General features: G+C 45.6%; 1 protein-coding gene across 2 annotated transcripts in view; it reads left to right on the plus strand.

Annotated features, from left to right (window-relative positions):
* Window positions 1-12180, plus strand: part of LOC140191674 (uncharacterized) — a 58477-nt gene extending 46297 nt beyond the window's left edge. Inside the window, exons 10-11 of one of the 2 annotated variants that reach the window (XM_072249296.1) lie at window positions 7889-7989; window positions 8971-12177. In XM_072249296.1, coding sequence (XP_072105397.1) covers window positions 7889-7960 — 72 coding nt within the window. In that variant the 3' untranslated portion in view covers window positions 7961-7989; window positions 8971-12177. Of the gene's footprint in view, window positions 1-7888 lie in introns of both variants that reach the window. The other variant, XM_072249295.1, reaches the window with a different exon arrangement.
* Window positions 12181-14843: the final 2663 nt, after the last annotated feature.

Consider the following 14843-nt stretch of genomic DNA (forward strand, 5'->3'; position numbering starts at 1 on the left):
CTGCAGATGCTGGAAATTCAAGCAACTCACACACAAAATGCTGGTGGAACGCAGCAGGCCAGGCAGCATCTATAGGAAGAGGTACAGTTGACGTTTCGGGCCAAGACCCTTCGTCAGGACTAACGGAAAGAAGAGATAGTAAGAGATTTGAAAGTGGGAGGGGGAGGGGGAGATCTGAAATGATAGGAGAAGACAGGAGGGGGAGGGATGGAGCTAGCTGGAAAGTTGCTTGGCAAAAGGGATACAAGGCTGGAGAAGGGAGAGGATCATGGGACGGGAGGCCTAGGGAGAAAGAAAGGGGGAGGGGAACCCAGAGGAAGATGGAGAACAGGCAAGGAGTGATTGTGCGAGGGTCAGAGAGAGAAAAAAGAGAGGGGAAAAAAGGAGGGGAATAATAAATAAATAACGGATGGGGTACAAGGGGGAGTTGGGGCACTAACGGAAGTTTGAGAAGTCAATATTCATGCCATCAGGTTGGAGGCTACCCAGACGGAATATAAGGTGTTGTTCCTCCAACCTGGCTTCATCTTTACAGTAGAGGAGGCCGTGGATAGACATGTCAGAATGGGAATGGGATGTGGAATTAAAATGTGTGGCCACTGGGAGATCCTGCTTTCTCTGGCGGACAGAGCGTAGATGTTCAGCAAAGCGGTCTCCCAGCCTGCGTTGGGTCTCGCCAATATATAAAAGGCCACATCGGGAGCACCGGACGCAGTATATCACCCCAGTCGACTCACAGGTGAAGTGTTGCCTCACCTGGAAGGACTGTTTGGGGCCCTGAATGGTGATAAGGAAGGAAGTGTAAGGACATGTGTAGCACTTGTTCCGCTTACACGGATAAGTGCCAGGAGGGAGATCAGTGGGGAGGGATGGGGGGGACAAATGGACAAGGGAGTTGTGTAGGGAGCGATCCCTGCGGAATGCAGAGAGAGGGGGGGAGGGAAAGATGTGCTTAGTGGTGGGATCCCGTTGGAGGTGGCGGAAGTTACGGAGAATAATATGTTGGACCCGGAGGCTGGTGAGGTGGTAGGTGAGGACCAGGGGAACCCGATTCCTAGTGGGGTGGCGGGAGGATGGAGTGAGAGCAGATGTACGTGAAATGGGGGAGATGCGTTTGAGAGCAGACTTGATAGTGGAGGAAGGGAAGCCCCTTTCTTTAAAAAAGGAAGACATCTCCCTCGTCCTAGAATGAAAAGCCTCATCCTGAGAGCAGATGTGGCTGAGACTGAGGAATTGTGAGAAGGGGATGGCGTTTTTGCAAGAGACAGGGTGAGAAGAGAAATAGTCCAGATAGCTGTGAGAGTCAGTAGGCTTATAGTAGACATCAGTGGATAAGCTGTCTCCAGAGATAGAGACAGAAAGATCTAGAAAGGGGAGGGAGGTGTCGGAAATGGACCAGGTAAACTTCAGGGCAGGGTGAAAGTTGGAGGCAAAGTTAATAAAGTCAACGAGTTCTGCATGCGTGCGGGAAGCAGCACCAATGCAGTCGTCGATGTAGCGAAGGAAAAGTGGGGGACAGATACCAGAATAGGTACGGAACATAGATTGTTCCACAAACCCAACAAAAAGGCAGGCATAGCTAGACAGATATCAGAATAGGTACGGAACATAGATTGTTCCACAAACCCAACAAAAAGGCAGGCATAGCTAGACAGATACCAGAATAGGTACGGAACATAGAGACAGATACCAGAATAGGTACGGAACATACATCGACGACTGCATTGGCACTGCTTCCTGCACGCATGCAGAACTCGTTGACTTTATTAACTTTGCCTCCAACTTTCACCCTGCCCTCAAGTTTACCTGGTCCATTTCCGACACCTCCCTCCCCTTTCTAGATCTTTCTGTCTCTGTCTCTGGAGACAGCTTATCCACTGATGTCTACTATAAGCCTACTGACTCTCACAGCTATCTGGACTATTCCTCTTCTCACCCTGTCTCTTACAAAAACGCCATCCCCTTCTCGCAATTCCTCCGTCTCAGCCGCATCTGCTCTCAGGATGAGGCTTTTCATTCCAGGACGAGGGAGATGTCTTCCTTTTTTAAAGAAAGGGGCTTCCCTTCCTCCACTATCAACTCTGCTCTTAAACGCATCTCCTCCATTTCACGTACATCTGCTCTCACTCCATCCTCCCGCCATCCCACTAGGAATCGGGTTCCCCTGGTCCTCACCTACCACCCCACCAGCCTCCGGGTCCAACATATTATTCTCCGTAACTTCCGCCACCTCCAACGGGATCCCACCACTAAGCACATCTTTCCCTCACCCCCTCTCTCTGCATTCCGCAGGGATCGCTCCCTACACAACTCCCTTGTCCATTCGTCCCCCCCCATCCCTCCCCACTGATCTCCCTCCTGGCACTTATCTGTGTAAGCGGAACAAGTGCTACACATGCCCTTACACTTCCTTCCTTACCACCATTCAGGGCCCCAAACAGTACTTCCAGGTGAGGCAACACTTCACCTGTGAGTCGACTGGGGTGATATACTGCGTCCGGTGCTCCCGATGTGGCCTCTTATATATTGGCGAGACCCGACGCAGGCTGGGAGACCGCTTTGCTGAACACCTATGCTCTGTCCGCCAGAGAAAGCAGGATCTCCCAGTGGCCACACATTTTAATTCCACATCCCATTCCCATTCTGACATGTCTATCCACGGCCTCCTCTACTGTAAAGATGAAGCCACACTCAGGTTGGAGGAACAACACCTTATATTCCATCTGGGTAGCCTCCAACCTGATGGCATGAACATTGACTTCTCTAACTTCCGCTAAGGCCCCACCTCCCCCTTGTACCCCATCTGTTACTCATTTTTATGCACACATTCTTTCTCTCACTCTCCTTTTTCTCCCTCTGTCCCTCTGAATATACCTCTTGCCCATCCTCTGGGTCCCCCCCCCTTGTCTTTCTTCCCGAACCTCCTGTCCCATGATCCTCTCGTATCCCCTTTTGCCTATCACCTGTCCAGCTCTTGGCTCCATCCCTCCCCCTCCTGTCTTCTCCTATCATTTTGGATCTCCCCCTCCCCCTCCAACTTTCAAATCCCTTACTCACTCTTCCTTCAGTTAGTCCTGACGAAGGGTCTCGGCCTGAAACGTCGACTGTACCTCTTCCTACAGATGCTGCCTGGCCTGCTGCGTTCACCAGCAATTTTGATGTGTGTTGCTTGAATTTCCAGCATCTGCAGAATTCCTGTTTGCAATATCCTTGCAGGCAGGTTTGCTAGAGCTGTTGGGAAGGGTTTGAACTAAGTTAGCAGGAGGATGGGATGGTAAGACTGAGGATGGGGCATTTGGTATACAAGTCGATGCAGTCTGTAGTGAGGATGGATAGGCAGATGATAGGGGAAAATTGCCGTCAGTGGGATGAGATGAAGAGAAACATGGGGGTATTTTTATATTTCCAGTAAGATGTCGCATGTTTGGATAGGGGTGTCGGAGTTGGTACCGGAGGCATTGGAGCTGCCCTTAGTGTTTGCTCAGTGGAGGACAAGCTGTGTTGTGTTCAGCTGCGGAATTCAGGAACTTGGACTGTGTTCTTTTTTTGTGTGACTGCTTTACTGCGGCCTTATATGTGCTGTGTGTGCCTTATGCTGTGCGGACAGCAGGGGGAGCTGTGTGGCCCCGGTTGTGGTGACAACTAGGCCTCGGGCTGTGGCGTCCCCTGTCTGCAGCCATCCAGGGGAGAGGTTTTGGAGTCAGTACTGCCCTCCACTGTTCACTTGGCAGAAGACAAGCTGTATTGTTTTCGACTGCAGACTGCTGCAGCATTCATGGACAACATACATTTTTTTCCTGTGCGACTGTATTTTACTGCCATCTTATGTGTGCTAAGTACTGTGTTCCGCACCTTGACCCAGTGTATTGATGGGTATTCGTATATGGTTGTATAACAATTAAACATGGACTTGAGTTTGAACTTGAAAGTCGAAAAGGATGATGACTGCAGGTTTGAAGGTGTTATATTTGAATGCACATAGCATATGGAATTAGGTAGATCTTGTAGTACAGTTAGGGATGTAGTGGGCATCACTAAGACGTGGCTGAAAGAAGATCATAGTTGGAAGCTTACCATCCAAGGATACACATTGTATTGAAAGGACAGGCAGATAGGCAGAGGGGGTGGGGTGGCTCTGTTGGTATAAATGAAATCAAATCCTTAGAAAGTGGTGACGTAGGATTGGAAGATGTACAATTCTTGTGGGTAGAGTTAAAAAAAAACTGCAAGAGTAAAAATATGCTGATGGGAGTTATTTCCAGGCTGTGGGATATAAATTTCAATGGTGAATTGAAAAGGTATGTAATAAGGGCAATGTTACAAGAGCAATGGGGAACTTTAATATACAGCTAGATTGGGAAAATGTGGTTGGTGCTGGATCCCAAGAGAGGCAATTTGCAGAATGCCTACGAGATGGCTTTTTAGAGCAGCTTGTGGTTGAGCCCACTAGGGGAAAGGCAAATCTGGATTAGGTGTTGTGCAATGAACCAGATTTGATTAGGGAGCTTAGAGTAAAGGAATCCTTGGGAGACAGTGATCAGAATATGATGGAATTCACTCTGCAGTTTAAGAAGGAGATGATAAATGTCAGGTGTATCAGTATTACAATGGAATAAAGGGAATTACAGAGGCACAAGAGAGGAGCTAAACAAAGTTGATTGGAAGGGGACACTAGCAGGGATGATGGCAGAACAGCAATGGCTGTAGTTTCTGGGGCAATTCGGATGGCACAGGATAGATACATCCCAAAGATGAAGTAGTATTCTGAAGGGAGAACGAGGCAACTGTGGCTGACAGTGGAAGCTAAAGACAGCATAAAAGCGAAAATGAGGGTATGTAATATAATGCTAAAGTTAGTGGGAAGGTAGAGGATTGGGAAGCTTTTAAAAACCAACAGAATGCAACTAAGTAAACCACAAGGAGAAAAAAGATGCTAGCCAAAAATATTAAAGAGGGTACCAAAACATTTTTCAGAGTAAAAGAGGGGTGAGAGTGGATATTGGACTGCTGGAAAATGATGCTAAAGAGGTAGTAATGGGGGCAAAGAAATGGCGAATGAACTTGATGGGTATTTTGCAGCAGTCTTCGCTGTGGAGGACACCAGCAGTACGCCAGAAATTCGAGTGTCGGGGCAGAGGTGAGAGTAGCTGCTATTACTAAGAAGGTGCTTGGGAAGTTGAAAGGTCTGAAGGTAGATAAGTCACCCGGACCAGATCGTGTACATCCCCAGGGTTCTGAAAGAGTTAGCTGACAAGATTGTGGAGGCATTTGTAATGGTGTGTGGTGAGATCTTGCATGCAGGATTTTTGTTTCATAGTCCACCTAACAACAGGGACTCACCAAGTGAGATAAGACCATGAGACATAGGAGCAGAATTAAGTTATTCAGCACATCAAGTCTGCTCTACCATTCCATTATGCCTGATTTATTATCCCTCTTAACCCCTTTCTCCTGAATTGAATTGACTTTTACTTACATCCCTCAAATACATGCGTAAAAATCTCTGTTACATCTCTGTTCAAATGTGTGATGTGCAATTTGTAGTAATTTATGATATTATGTACAACAGGATAGTCAATATAACATAGAAATACAGTTGTGTCAGCATGAGTTCATCAGTCTGATGGCCTGGTGGAAGAAGCTGTCCCGGAGCCTGTTGGTCCTGGCTTTTATGCTACAGTACCATTTCCCGGATGGTAGCAGCTGGAACAGTTTGTGGTTGGGGTGACTCAGGTCTTCAATGATCCTTTGGGCCCTTTTTACACACCTGTCTTTGTAAATGTCCTCAATAGTGGGAAGTTCACATTTACAGATGCGCTGGGCTGTCCACACCACTCTCTTCAGTGTCCTGCAATTGAGGGAGGTACAGTTCCTATACCAGGCAGTCATATAGCCAGTCAGGATGCTCTCAATTGTGCTCCTGTAGAAAGTTCTTAGAATTTGGGGGGGCCCATAGCAAACTTCTCCAACCATCTGAGATGAAAGATGTGCTGTTGTGCCTTTTTCACCACTCAGCCAGTATGTACAGACCACGCGAGATCCTCGGTGATGTGTATGCCGAGGAACTTAAAGCTGTTCACCCTCTCAACCCCAGATCCATTGATGTCAATAGGGATTAGCCTGTCTCCATTCTTCCTGTAGTCCACAACGAGCTCCTTTGTCTTTCCCCTTAACCTGCATTCTCCCCGTAACCTTTGCTGCCCTTACTAATTCAGTCTCTATTAACCTTCACTTTAAATATACCCAATGACTTGGCCTCCATTGCTTTCTGTGGCATTGAATTCTACAGATTCACCACCTTCTGGCTAAAGAAATTCCTCCTTATCTCTGTTCTAAATGGGCATCCCTCTATTCTGAGGCTGTGCCTACTGGTCCTGGACTCCCCCACTATAGGAAACATCCTCTCCACATACACCCTTTCTTGGCCTTTCAATATTCGATAGGTTTCAATGAGATTCTCCCTCATTCTGAACTCCAGTGAGCACAGGCTGAGAGCCATCAAATGCTCCTCATATGTTAACCCCTTCATTTCCAGTCACTCTCATGAACCTGTGCTGGGCCCACTCCAATGCTAGCACATCCTCTCTTAGATAAGGTGCCCAAAACTGCTGACAATACGCCAAGTAAGGTCTGACCATTGCACTTGCCTTCCTTACCACTGCCTCAACCTTTAGGGTGAAGAACCTCTAGAGCAGGGGTTCCCAACCTGGGGTCCACGGATCCTTTGATTAATGGTAGGGGACCATGGCATAAAAAAGCTTGGGAACCCTTGCTCGAGAGGGTCTGTGTCCTCTGACAATGTTCCTTGCTGTCCACTGCTCTGATAGTTTTTATCTCCTAGCTCAATTTGTTTAACGATCTTGCCTCACTCATGAAGACACCAGAGTTATAGGGGAAGGGAGAGATGGTGTGCAGTGGCAGACACACACAAAGCACTGGAACAACTTAGGTCGGGCTGCATCTATGGAGGGGAATAAACCATAGAGCCATACCATAGAAACTACAGCACAGAAACAGGCCTTTTGGCCCTTCTTGGCTGTGCTGAACCATTTTCTGCCTAGTCCCACTGACCTGCACACGGACCATATCCCTCCATACACCTCCCATCCATGTACCTGTCAGCTGACGCTTTGGGCTGAGACCCTTCATCAGGACTGGAAAGGAAGGGGGCAGACGCCAGAGTAAGAAGGTGGGGAAGAGGAGAGGTGCAAGCTGGTAGGGGGTAGGTGGAAGGCTGAGGAAGAAGGGAGCTGACACCTCTATTCTCTCCTTCCCCCCCCCACCCGCTTATTCTGACTCCTGCCCCTTCCTTTTCAGTCCTGATGAAGCGTCTCAGTCTGAAGAATTGACTGTTCATTTCCATCCATAGATGGTGCCTGACCTGCTGGAATCCTCCACCATTTTGTGTGTGTGATGCTCAAGATTTCCAGTATCTGGAATTTCCTGTGTAGTGGGAGATTTTATATTTTATTTTCTTTAGAGATACAGCACAGTAACACAGGCACTTCCGGCCCAACGAGCCTGTGTGGCCCAATTACACCCATGTGATTAGTTAATAACACGGCACATAATGATGATGATGACCACTGCGTCTTTGGACTGTGGGAGGAAACCGAGGCACCAGGAGGAAATCTACGCGGTCATGAGGAGAACGTAGAAACTCCTCACAGACAGTAATGGAATTGGAGACAGGTCACTGGTGGGTGCTGTAATAGCATTACACTAACTGCTACACTGCTGTGATGCTTGGCAAAGAAAGACTAAGATAACTAGATGTTGGTGGGGTGGTGAACTATTTTGCACCTACCTCGAATGTATCAGCAGCTTAAACTTGTTGCTTCTCTCCGCTCCTCTTGGTGAGTTTTCATTGTTCCTGCTTTCTCCCCAGCCTCCACAAGCCAAGCCGCTGCTGACTGACTGGTTGGAGTATCTGAACAACTTGGAGTATCGGGAAGGATAGAGGGTGCTTTTTTCTCTTGTGTGCACGTAGTAAGCTGAAGCAAATGTCACTTTTCTCTCTTTGTCCGTCCCTTGCTCCGATTAAATAATCGTCTGTTATGGCCTGTAGTGAATTGTTGATTGCTGTCAAGAGCACTGGCGCACAGAAACAGGCCAAACTATTATCCTGCATATTCCCGTCGACCTACATCTTGTCACAGTTATACACTGAAACAGGTATCATTCGTGCTGACCAAGTTATCTACCTGAGCCTGTTCCATTTGCCCCATAACCTTCTGAACCAGAGGTTCCCAACCTGGGTTCGATGATTAATGATAGAGATCCATAGCATAAAAAATGGTTGGGAATCCCTGCTCAAAACCTTTCCTATTCACGTACCTCAGAATCAGGTTTATTGTTGCTGTGTGGCAGTAATATTACTGTAGTTTACAATTATGAAAAAAATAGGTGCAAAAGAAGGGAATAGTGAGGTAGTGTTCATGCATGCACTGTTCAGAAATCTGACGATGGGGGGGGTGGTAGAAGCTGTCCCTCAAACACTGTGTGCACCTTCAGGCTCTTGTACCTTCTCTCCTGTGGAAGTAACGCGAAGAAGGTTCGTCCTGGATGGTGAGGGTCCTTCATGAGGGAAGCCAGCTTCCGTGGCATTGCCTTTTGAAGATGCCGTCAGTGGTGGGGAGGGTTGTGCCAGTGATGGAACTGGCTGAGTCTGCAACCCTCGCTAGCCTCTTGCAATCCTGCTTCTTTGGAGCCTCTGGAGCAGAAGGTGATGCAACTGGTCAGAATGCTCTGCATCATTATATCTGTAGAAATTTGTGAGAGCCTTTGATAACATACCAAACTCCAAATGAAGTAGAGCCACTGCTCTGCTGCCTTCATGATATCTAAATATTGTAATTATACCTAATTATGCAGCTTGTTCCATTAACCCACCAAACTGTGGAATAACTTGCCCATTGGGTCTCTTATCACTTTCCCTTCTCATCTTAAATCTACGCTCTCTTGTTTCAGATTCTCTACACTGGGTGAAAGATTGTGACCATGCATCTAATCTGCACACTTCATGACATTATGAGCCTCTATAAGGTCAAGTCTAACTTGGAGGTGGATGACAGAGCAGAAACATATACTCTGTGGCCGCTTGAGTTACCTCCTGTACCAAATAAAGTGGCCAGTAAGTGCATGTTCATGCCTTCTGCTGTAGACCATTCACTTCACGGTTTTATGCATTCAGAGGTGCTCTTCTCCACCCCACTGTTGTAACGAGTGGTTATTTGAGTTACTGTCACTTTCCTGTCGTTTGAACCAGTCTGGCTCTTCTCCCCTCATCTTTCCTCTCCCCTCATCTTTCCTCTCCTCTCATCTTTCCTCTCCTCTCATCTTTCCTCTCCTCTCATCTTTCCTCTCCTCTCATCTTTCCTCTCCTCTCATCTTTCCTCTCCTCTCATCTTTCCTCTCCTCTCTCCTCTCTCATTCACGAGCTGTTTTTGCCCACAGAACTGCTGCTCACACTGCATGTTTCTGTTTTGTTGTTTTTCACGCCACTCTCTGTAAACTCTAGAGCAGGGGTTCCCAACCTTTTTTATTCTATGGACCAATGCTATTAAGCAAGGGATCCATGAACCCCAGTTCTAAAGACTCTTGTCTCTGAAAATTCCAGGAGATCAGTTTCTCAGATACTCAAACCACCCTGTCTGGCACCAACCATCATTTCACAGTCAAAGACACTTAGATCACATTTCTTTCCCATTCTGATGTTTGGTCTGAACAACAACTGAACCTCTTGTCCGTGTCTGTATGCGTTCATGCATTGAGTTGCTGCCACATGATTGGCTGATTAGATATTTGCATTAATGAGCAGCTGTACCTAATAAAGTGACCACTGAGTGAAAGTGTCAGTCCCTGGGGTGCTCTTGAATCCACTGAGTCTCCCCAAAGATCATTGCTGAAGAACAACCAGCTAGATCATAAACACAAGAGATTCTGTAGATGCTGGAAATCTAGCGCGCGCACACACACACACACACAGATGCACGCACACGCACATATACACACACAGATAGATACACACACACACACACACACACACACACACACACACATCAGTACAGGAAATAAATTTATTTTTCAATTGAACATTTGAGTATAATTGGTGACAAAAAACAAATTAACTGGTTGAAAACGGAGCCATTTGCTGAACTACCTGCTCCTTTTTCTTGAGCAAGCTTAATGCATTGACTGGCCTCTAATTAAATAGAATCTTCTTTATAGAAGGGATAAACAACTTTTCTTTAAATGGTCTCAAAGTAGTAATGGGGTTCTTTGCACAAACATTAGCACTTAGCATGGCAAAATACATGCTTTAAAGAACACATTGACAATGATTAAACACATTCAAACTACATAAAAGTTGTTTTAAAAGGCAGCATAGACAGACAGGGACCTTCAAACTCGTTAATTTCCTGCATTTTGCCCCCAACCTAATTGTTTTTTTGAAATTTTTCTTTCTCCCTCCTCCTCCTCCTAACATCATTGTACCTGCTGAAATACCCAGATGTTGCTGGATCCTAATTAGTCTGTGGCTTGAGAAACAGCCATCTCAATTGGGTGCTATTAACACATCTATTGAAGGTTACCAATTAAGTGTAACGTTTTTGGTGGTGGGGTGGAGATACATTGGTACCAAGGAGGTGTAAGGCACTCCTTCCCTCTGCTGGCCTGCAGGTTACTTGGGCAAGGTGTAGCACCTGCTTAGCACCCCCCCCCCGCCCAAAAAACCCGATCAGGGTCACATGAAGCCATGGAAGCCAGTGCATATCACAAGTCCTGGATATACGACCACTGATACCAGGCAGACAATCTCTGAAGAGTATTGATAATGGCTGGGGTCACCCGTCTTGCAAAGACACTGCCCAGAAGAAGGCAATGGCAAAGAACAATCATGGTCATGGAAAGACCATGATTGCCTACATCATACGTCATGGCACATAACGAACAAACGAAAACTTAAACGTCAGGTCTTGGGCTTCGTATACAATAACGCTGCTGACGTATCTCAGTGCCAGCTCTCACAGAGGAAGGGCCATCCCCAAACCCCATTAACCAGTCTGCCATTTGTTAAAGGGGCCATTCTTTAAAGTTACTTATGTAAACAAGGTTAAAAACCACCTGAAGATTTCCTGTGTAAAATGGAAAATTTATGAATGGAGAACCATCAATGAAATTTTAATGTCTGATATTGCTTCTGTGTTCCTGCTTGATTGTTTTTTTAATTTATTTGAAAATAAATATCAGAACCAAATTAATACATAATGGTAGCCTCAGATCTTTTATATTTTGTTTAGAGATACAGCATGGTAAAAGGTCCTCCCTGCCCAACGAGCCCGCGCTGACCAATTAACATACTACCCTGTATGTTAAACTGGAGCACCTGGAAGAACCCCGCGTGGTCACTGGGAGAGCATACAAACTCCTTACAGGCAGTGGAGGGAATTGAACCTGGGTCGCTGGCACTGTAAAGCACTACGCTAACCATTGTGCTACTGTACTGCCCCATTGAGGAATACCTCCTGTTGAGGAATTTTGTGTACATAAGTTCCAATGGAAAATGAATAATTTTAGAGATTCCCAGGTCAGTGTTTGGAACATACTCCTGTTGTGTCAAAAAGGCAACTACCTGTCAATGTCAAAGTTGAGAAACCCCCGTTTCAAAGAGATTGGAGGGGAATGGTATTCCAACACTGCACAATGCTTTTGCAGGCCCAGGAAATGGCCCCTTCCCTATTTTTATTGCAAGAGTCTATGGATAAAAATTGTATCTGACTATCCCAAGACTAGCGAGCTTGTTGTGTGAATGCCTTTCTGTTATCCATCTTCAGAGTGTTGCAGCAGAGCACTTTCCACTCAAGATACCATAGACTCCTAGCCATTTCTGTTGCTGCTTCATCTTACAAACTCTGAATTGTTCTTTTTATTACAAATAGAAACTAATTATGAAGAAGGATTCTGTTTCTGTATAAATTTACATCCTGTGATACTGTGCTCATCTGAACAAAGTGTCAGAGTAACATAATACACAAACAGGCCATGCCATCAGACACAGGAGCAAAATTAGGCCAATCGGCCCATCAAGCCTTCTCCACCATTCCATCATGGCTGATTTATTATCCCTCTCAACCTCATTCTCCTGCCTTCTCCCCATAATCTTTGAGACTTCAAGAACCTATCAACCTCTACTTTAAATATACCCAATGATTTGGCCTCCACAGCTGTCTGTAGCAATGAAGTCCACAAGTTCAACAGCCTCTGACTACAATAAATATTCTCCTCATTTCTGTTCTAAAGGGATGTCCCTGTATCCTGATGGTGTGTCCCCGGTCCATTCAGCCCTTCTCCTCCATGTTCACCAAGATATAGCTGGGCAAGGATCCAGTGTTAAGGAGAGTGGGTCATGGCTTTTGGACAAAATTGAGTGAACCTTAGGGTGCAGTTGATGGGGAAGTCTGAACTAAGGCCAAGCAGCTGAAGGCCAAAGAGGCTTGGTGTGGCGATGGGTAGTCTGGCCACTGCTGGGAGCTATAGATAGAAGCTTAGTGTAAACTGTTTAAAGTTCAGTCAACGAAGTGATCTATAGAATAGGGAGAACAGCTACCCTCTGATCTGTCTGAGTGTTTATTAAAACTTTCCTTGTGGAGTTTAGAAAATATGCTGGAGGGGGGGGTGATCTACCAAACATTGAAAGGCCAAGATACAGTGGGTGTAGAGATGATGTTTCTTTCTTCTTGTGGGGAAGTCTAGGACCAGAGGGCACAGCTCCAGACTACATGGACATCTGTTTAGAACAGAGATGAGAAGGAATTTCTTTAGCCAGAGGGTGGTGAATCTGTGGAATTCATTACCACAGATGGCTATGGAGGCTAAGTCATTGGGTTTACTTAAAAGTGGAGGTTGATAGGTTCTTGGTTAGTGGGGTTACAGGAAGAAGGCAAGAGAATGGGGTTGAGAGGGAATGGTACTGCAGACTTGATAATTCTGTTCCTGTGTCTTGTGTTCTTGTACACCAACTCCAGAAAAATAGAGACTTTGCACATAGTGTTGGAATGAGCCACCAGTACATCTGGATTTTCACTACGGCCTTTCAGTATTTTTAAACCAGGTAAAAATGACAGTAAAACAATTAAAAAATAGTTTGTTTCTGGTTGACAGGTGGATTGAAAGCAAAACTGTAGCACAGTGGTCAACTCACAGCCATAAATTGAACTTCATCCTTGTGGGTGAAATTATCAAACAACCAGCCAAGAGCTTTACTTAAGGTGAAAGTCTCCCCAGATTGGACCCAGGAGTGGGCAAACCACACCACTGAAGGGGAAGGAGGAGTAGATGTGGGTAAATTTCCCATGGGGGTGGGGGGGGGCACTTTGTTCAGTGACGTTATGCATGCATTTGCCAAACTGCAGGAAATGACAGCTGTAGCCATGGTAACTCTGCCCCAAATAAGCTACACAATAAGTGAAATAAAGCTCCCACTTTCATTACTTTTAAAATGTTGGATTCGGAGAAGTGGCCCGAGTTGTGTTGCAAGACCTGACTCAGGATGGTCCTTGTGTCAAAGTTATGACAGACGAGGCAAAGCATCATCTTTAACTTGCATTTTCTTACAACAGTGTGAATGAAACACCCAAGTATATTTCTGTACATTGTTAAAGATACTCTATAAATGCAATTGCTACTGTGACTGGACTGTTACCACTGGGTAATAATACAGGAGATTTCTATGTGTTAAAAGTCTTTACTGTTGAAACCAGTTGGGAAAAATAAAACTGTGCAGTCTAAAGGTTTCCTGATTTTCTTTTTTTTTAATTTGTATCTAGTCAAGAACAAGCACAGGGGGAGAGAAAGTAACAGAAATAATAATAATAAAAAATACCAATTCACTCAACAATTCCTAATGTAAAAAAAAACCTTTGGGAGGGGGAAAAAGCCCAAAAGATTTTCATCTACACTACACAACCTGGAAAAGCCACTACCTTTTTTTTTCATCCTAATTGCTAAGAGGTAGATCAAAAAAAAATTAAATGGTTATACAGGTTTGATACCCCCAATGCCCCTGCCCTCCCCCTTCTCCCCCTCACCACTCCATCCCTCCCTCCCTCGAGTTGAATGCAGTGCAGGTATGGATGAACGAGGCCTGCATGCACAGTACACACCAATCCCAAGGTCAAGAAGAATTTACATCAGAGCAGAGGCAAGAAGAGAACAACTCAATTCAAAAATGCCCTTTGCATCAGCACCTGAAAATCTTTTTGAGGTCACAATTGTGGCTATTACTACCGTAAATTAATTCCAAACGCCTCAGCACAAAACTTAGAATTAGAAATGTAATGTTCAAAAAAAAGGCAATGTCCAATTTCCTTTGGAAATGTGGATAGGTGGAACACTTACTATTTTGATACAGAGCTGTGCGTTCGCTTCTACCGTTGTTGCTTTGATAATTCAGTTGTAAAAGTGTGATACTGACAGAGGATTAGCTAGCTGGGAATGACTGAGGAGGGTATATTACAATTGCCATCAAGGCTCTGAAAGTCCTACCCCACAAAAGCTGGTGGGTATTAGCAAAGGTGGGTTTGGGGTCTGGGCTGTAAGTCTTCAGCGTTCAGCTAGAACAATGAACTTGTGACCGGTGGCATGTGTAGAACCTCGCTCCAGTGCAACTCAGCATCAGGGGCTAGGCAGGAAGGTTGGAGGGTCTTGCAGATTGTTGTCTGGAGGCAAGGGACCTGTCATTTAACTATCGATCCATTTTCCAGCCAGTTCATCCTACCTTTATTACCTTCCCCATTCTGCTGCCTGCTTCAAACCTTACAAAAGATCGGATCCTAACAACA

The sequence above is a fragment of the Mobula birostris genome, chromosome X (genome assembly GCF_030028105.1).
Source record: "Mobula birostris isolate sMobBir1 chromosome X, sMobBir1.hap1, whole genome shotgun sequence".
In the NCBI taxonomy this organism is placed as follows: Eukaryota; Metazoa; Chordata; class Chondrichthyes; order Myliobatiformes; family Myliobatidae; genus Mobula; species Mobula birostris.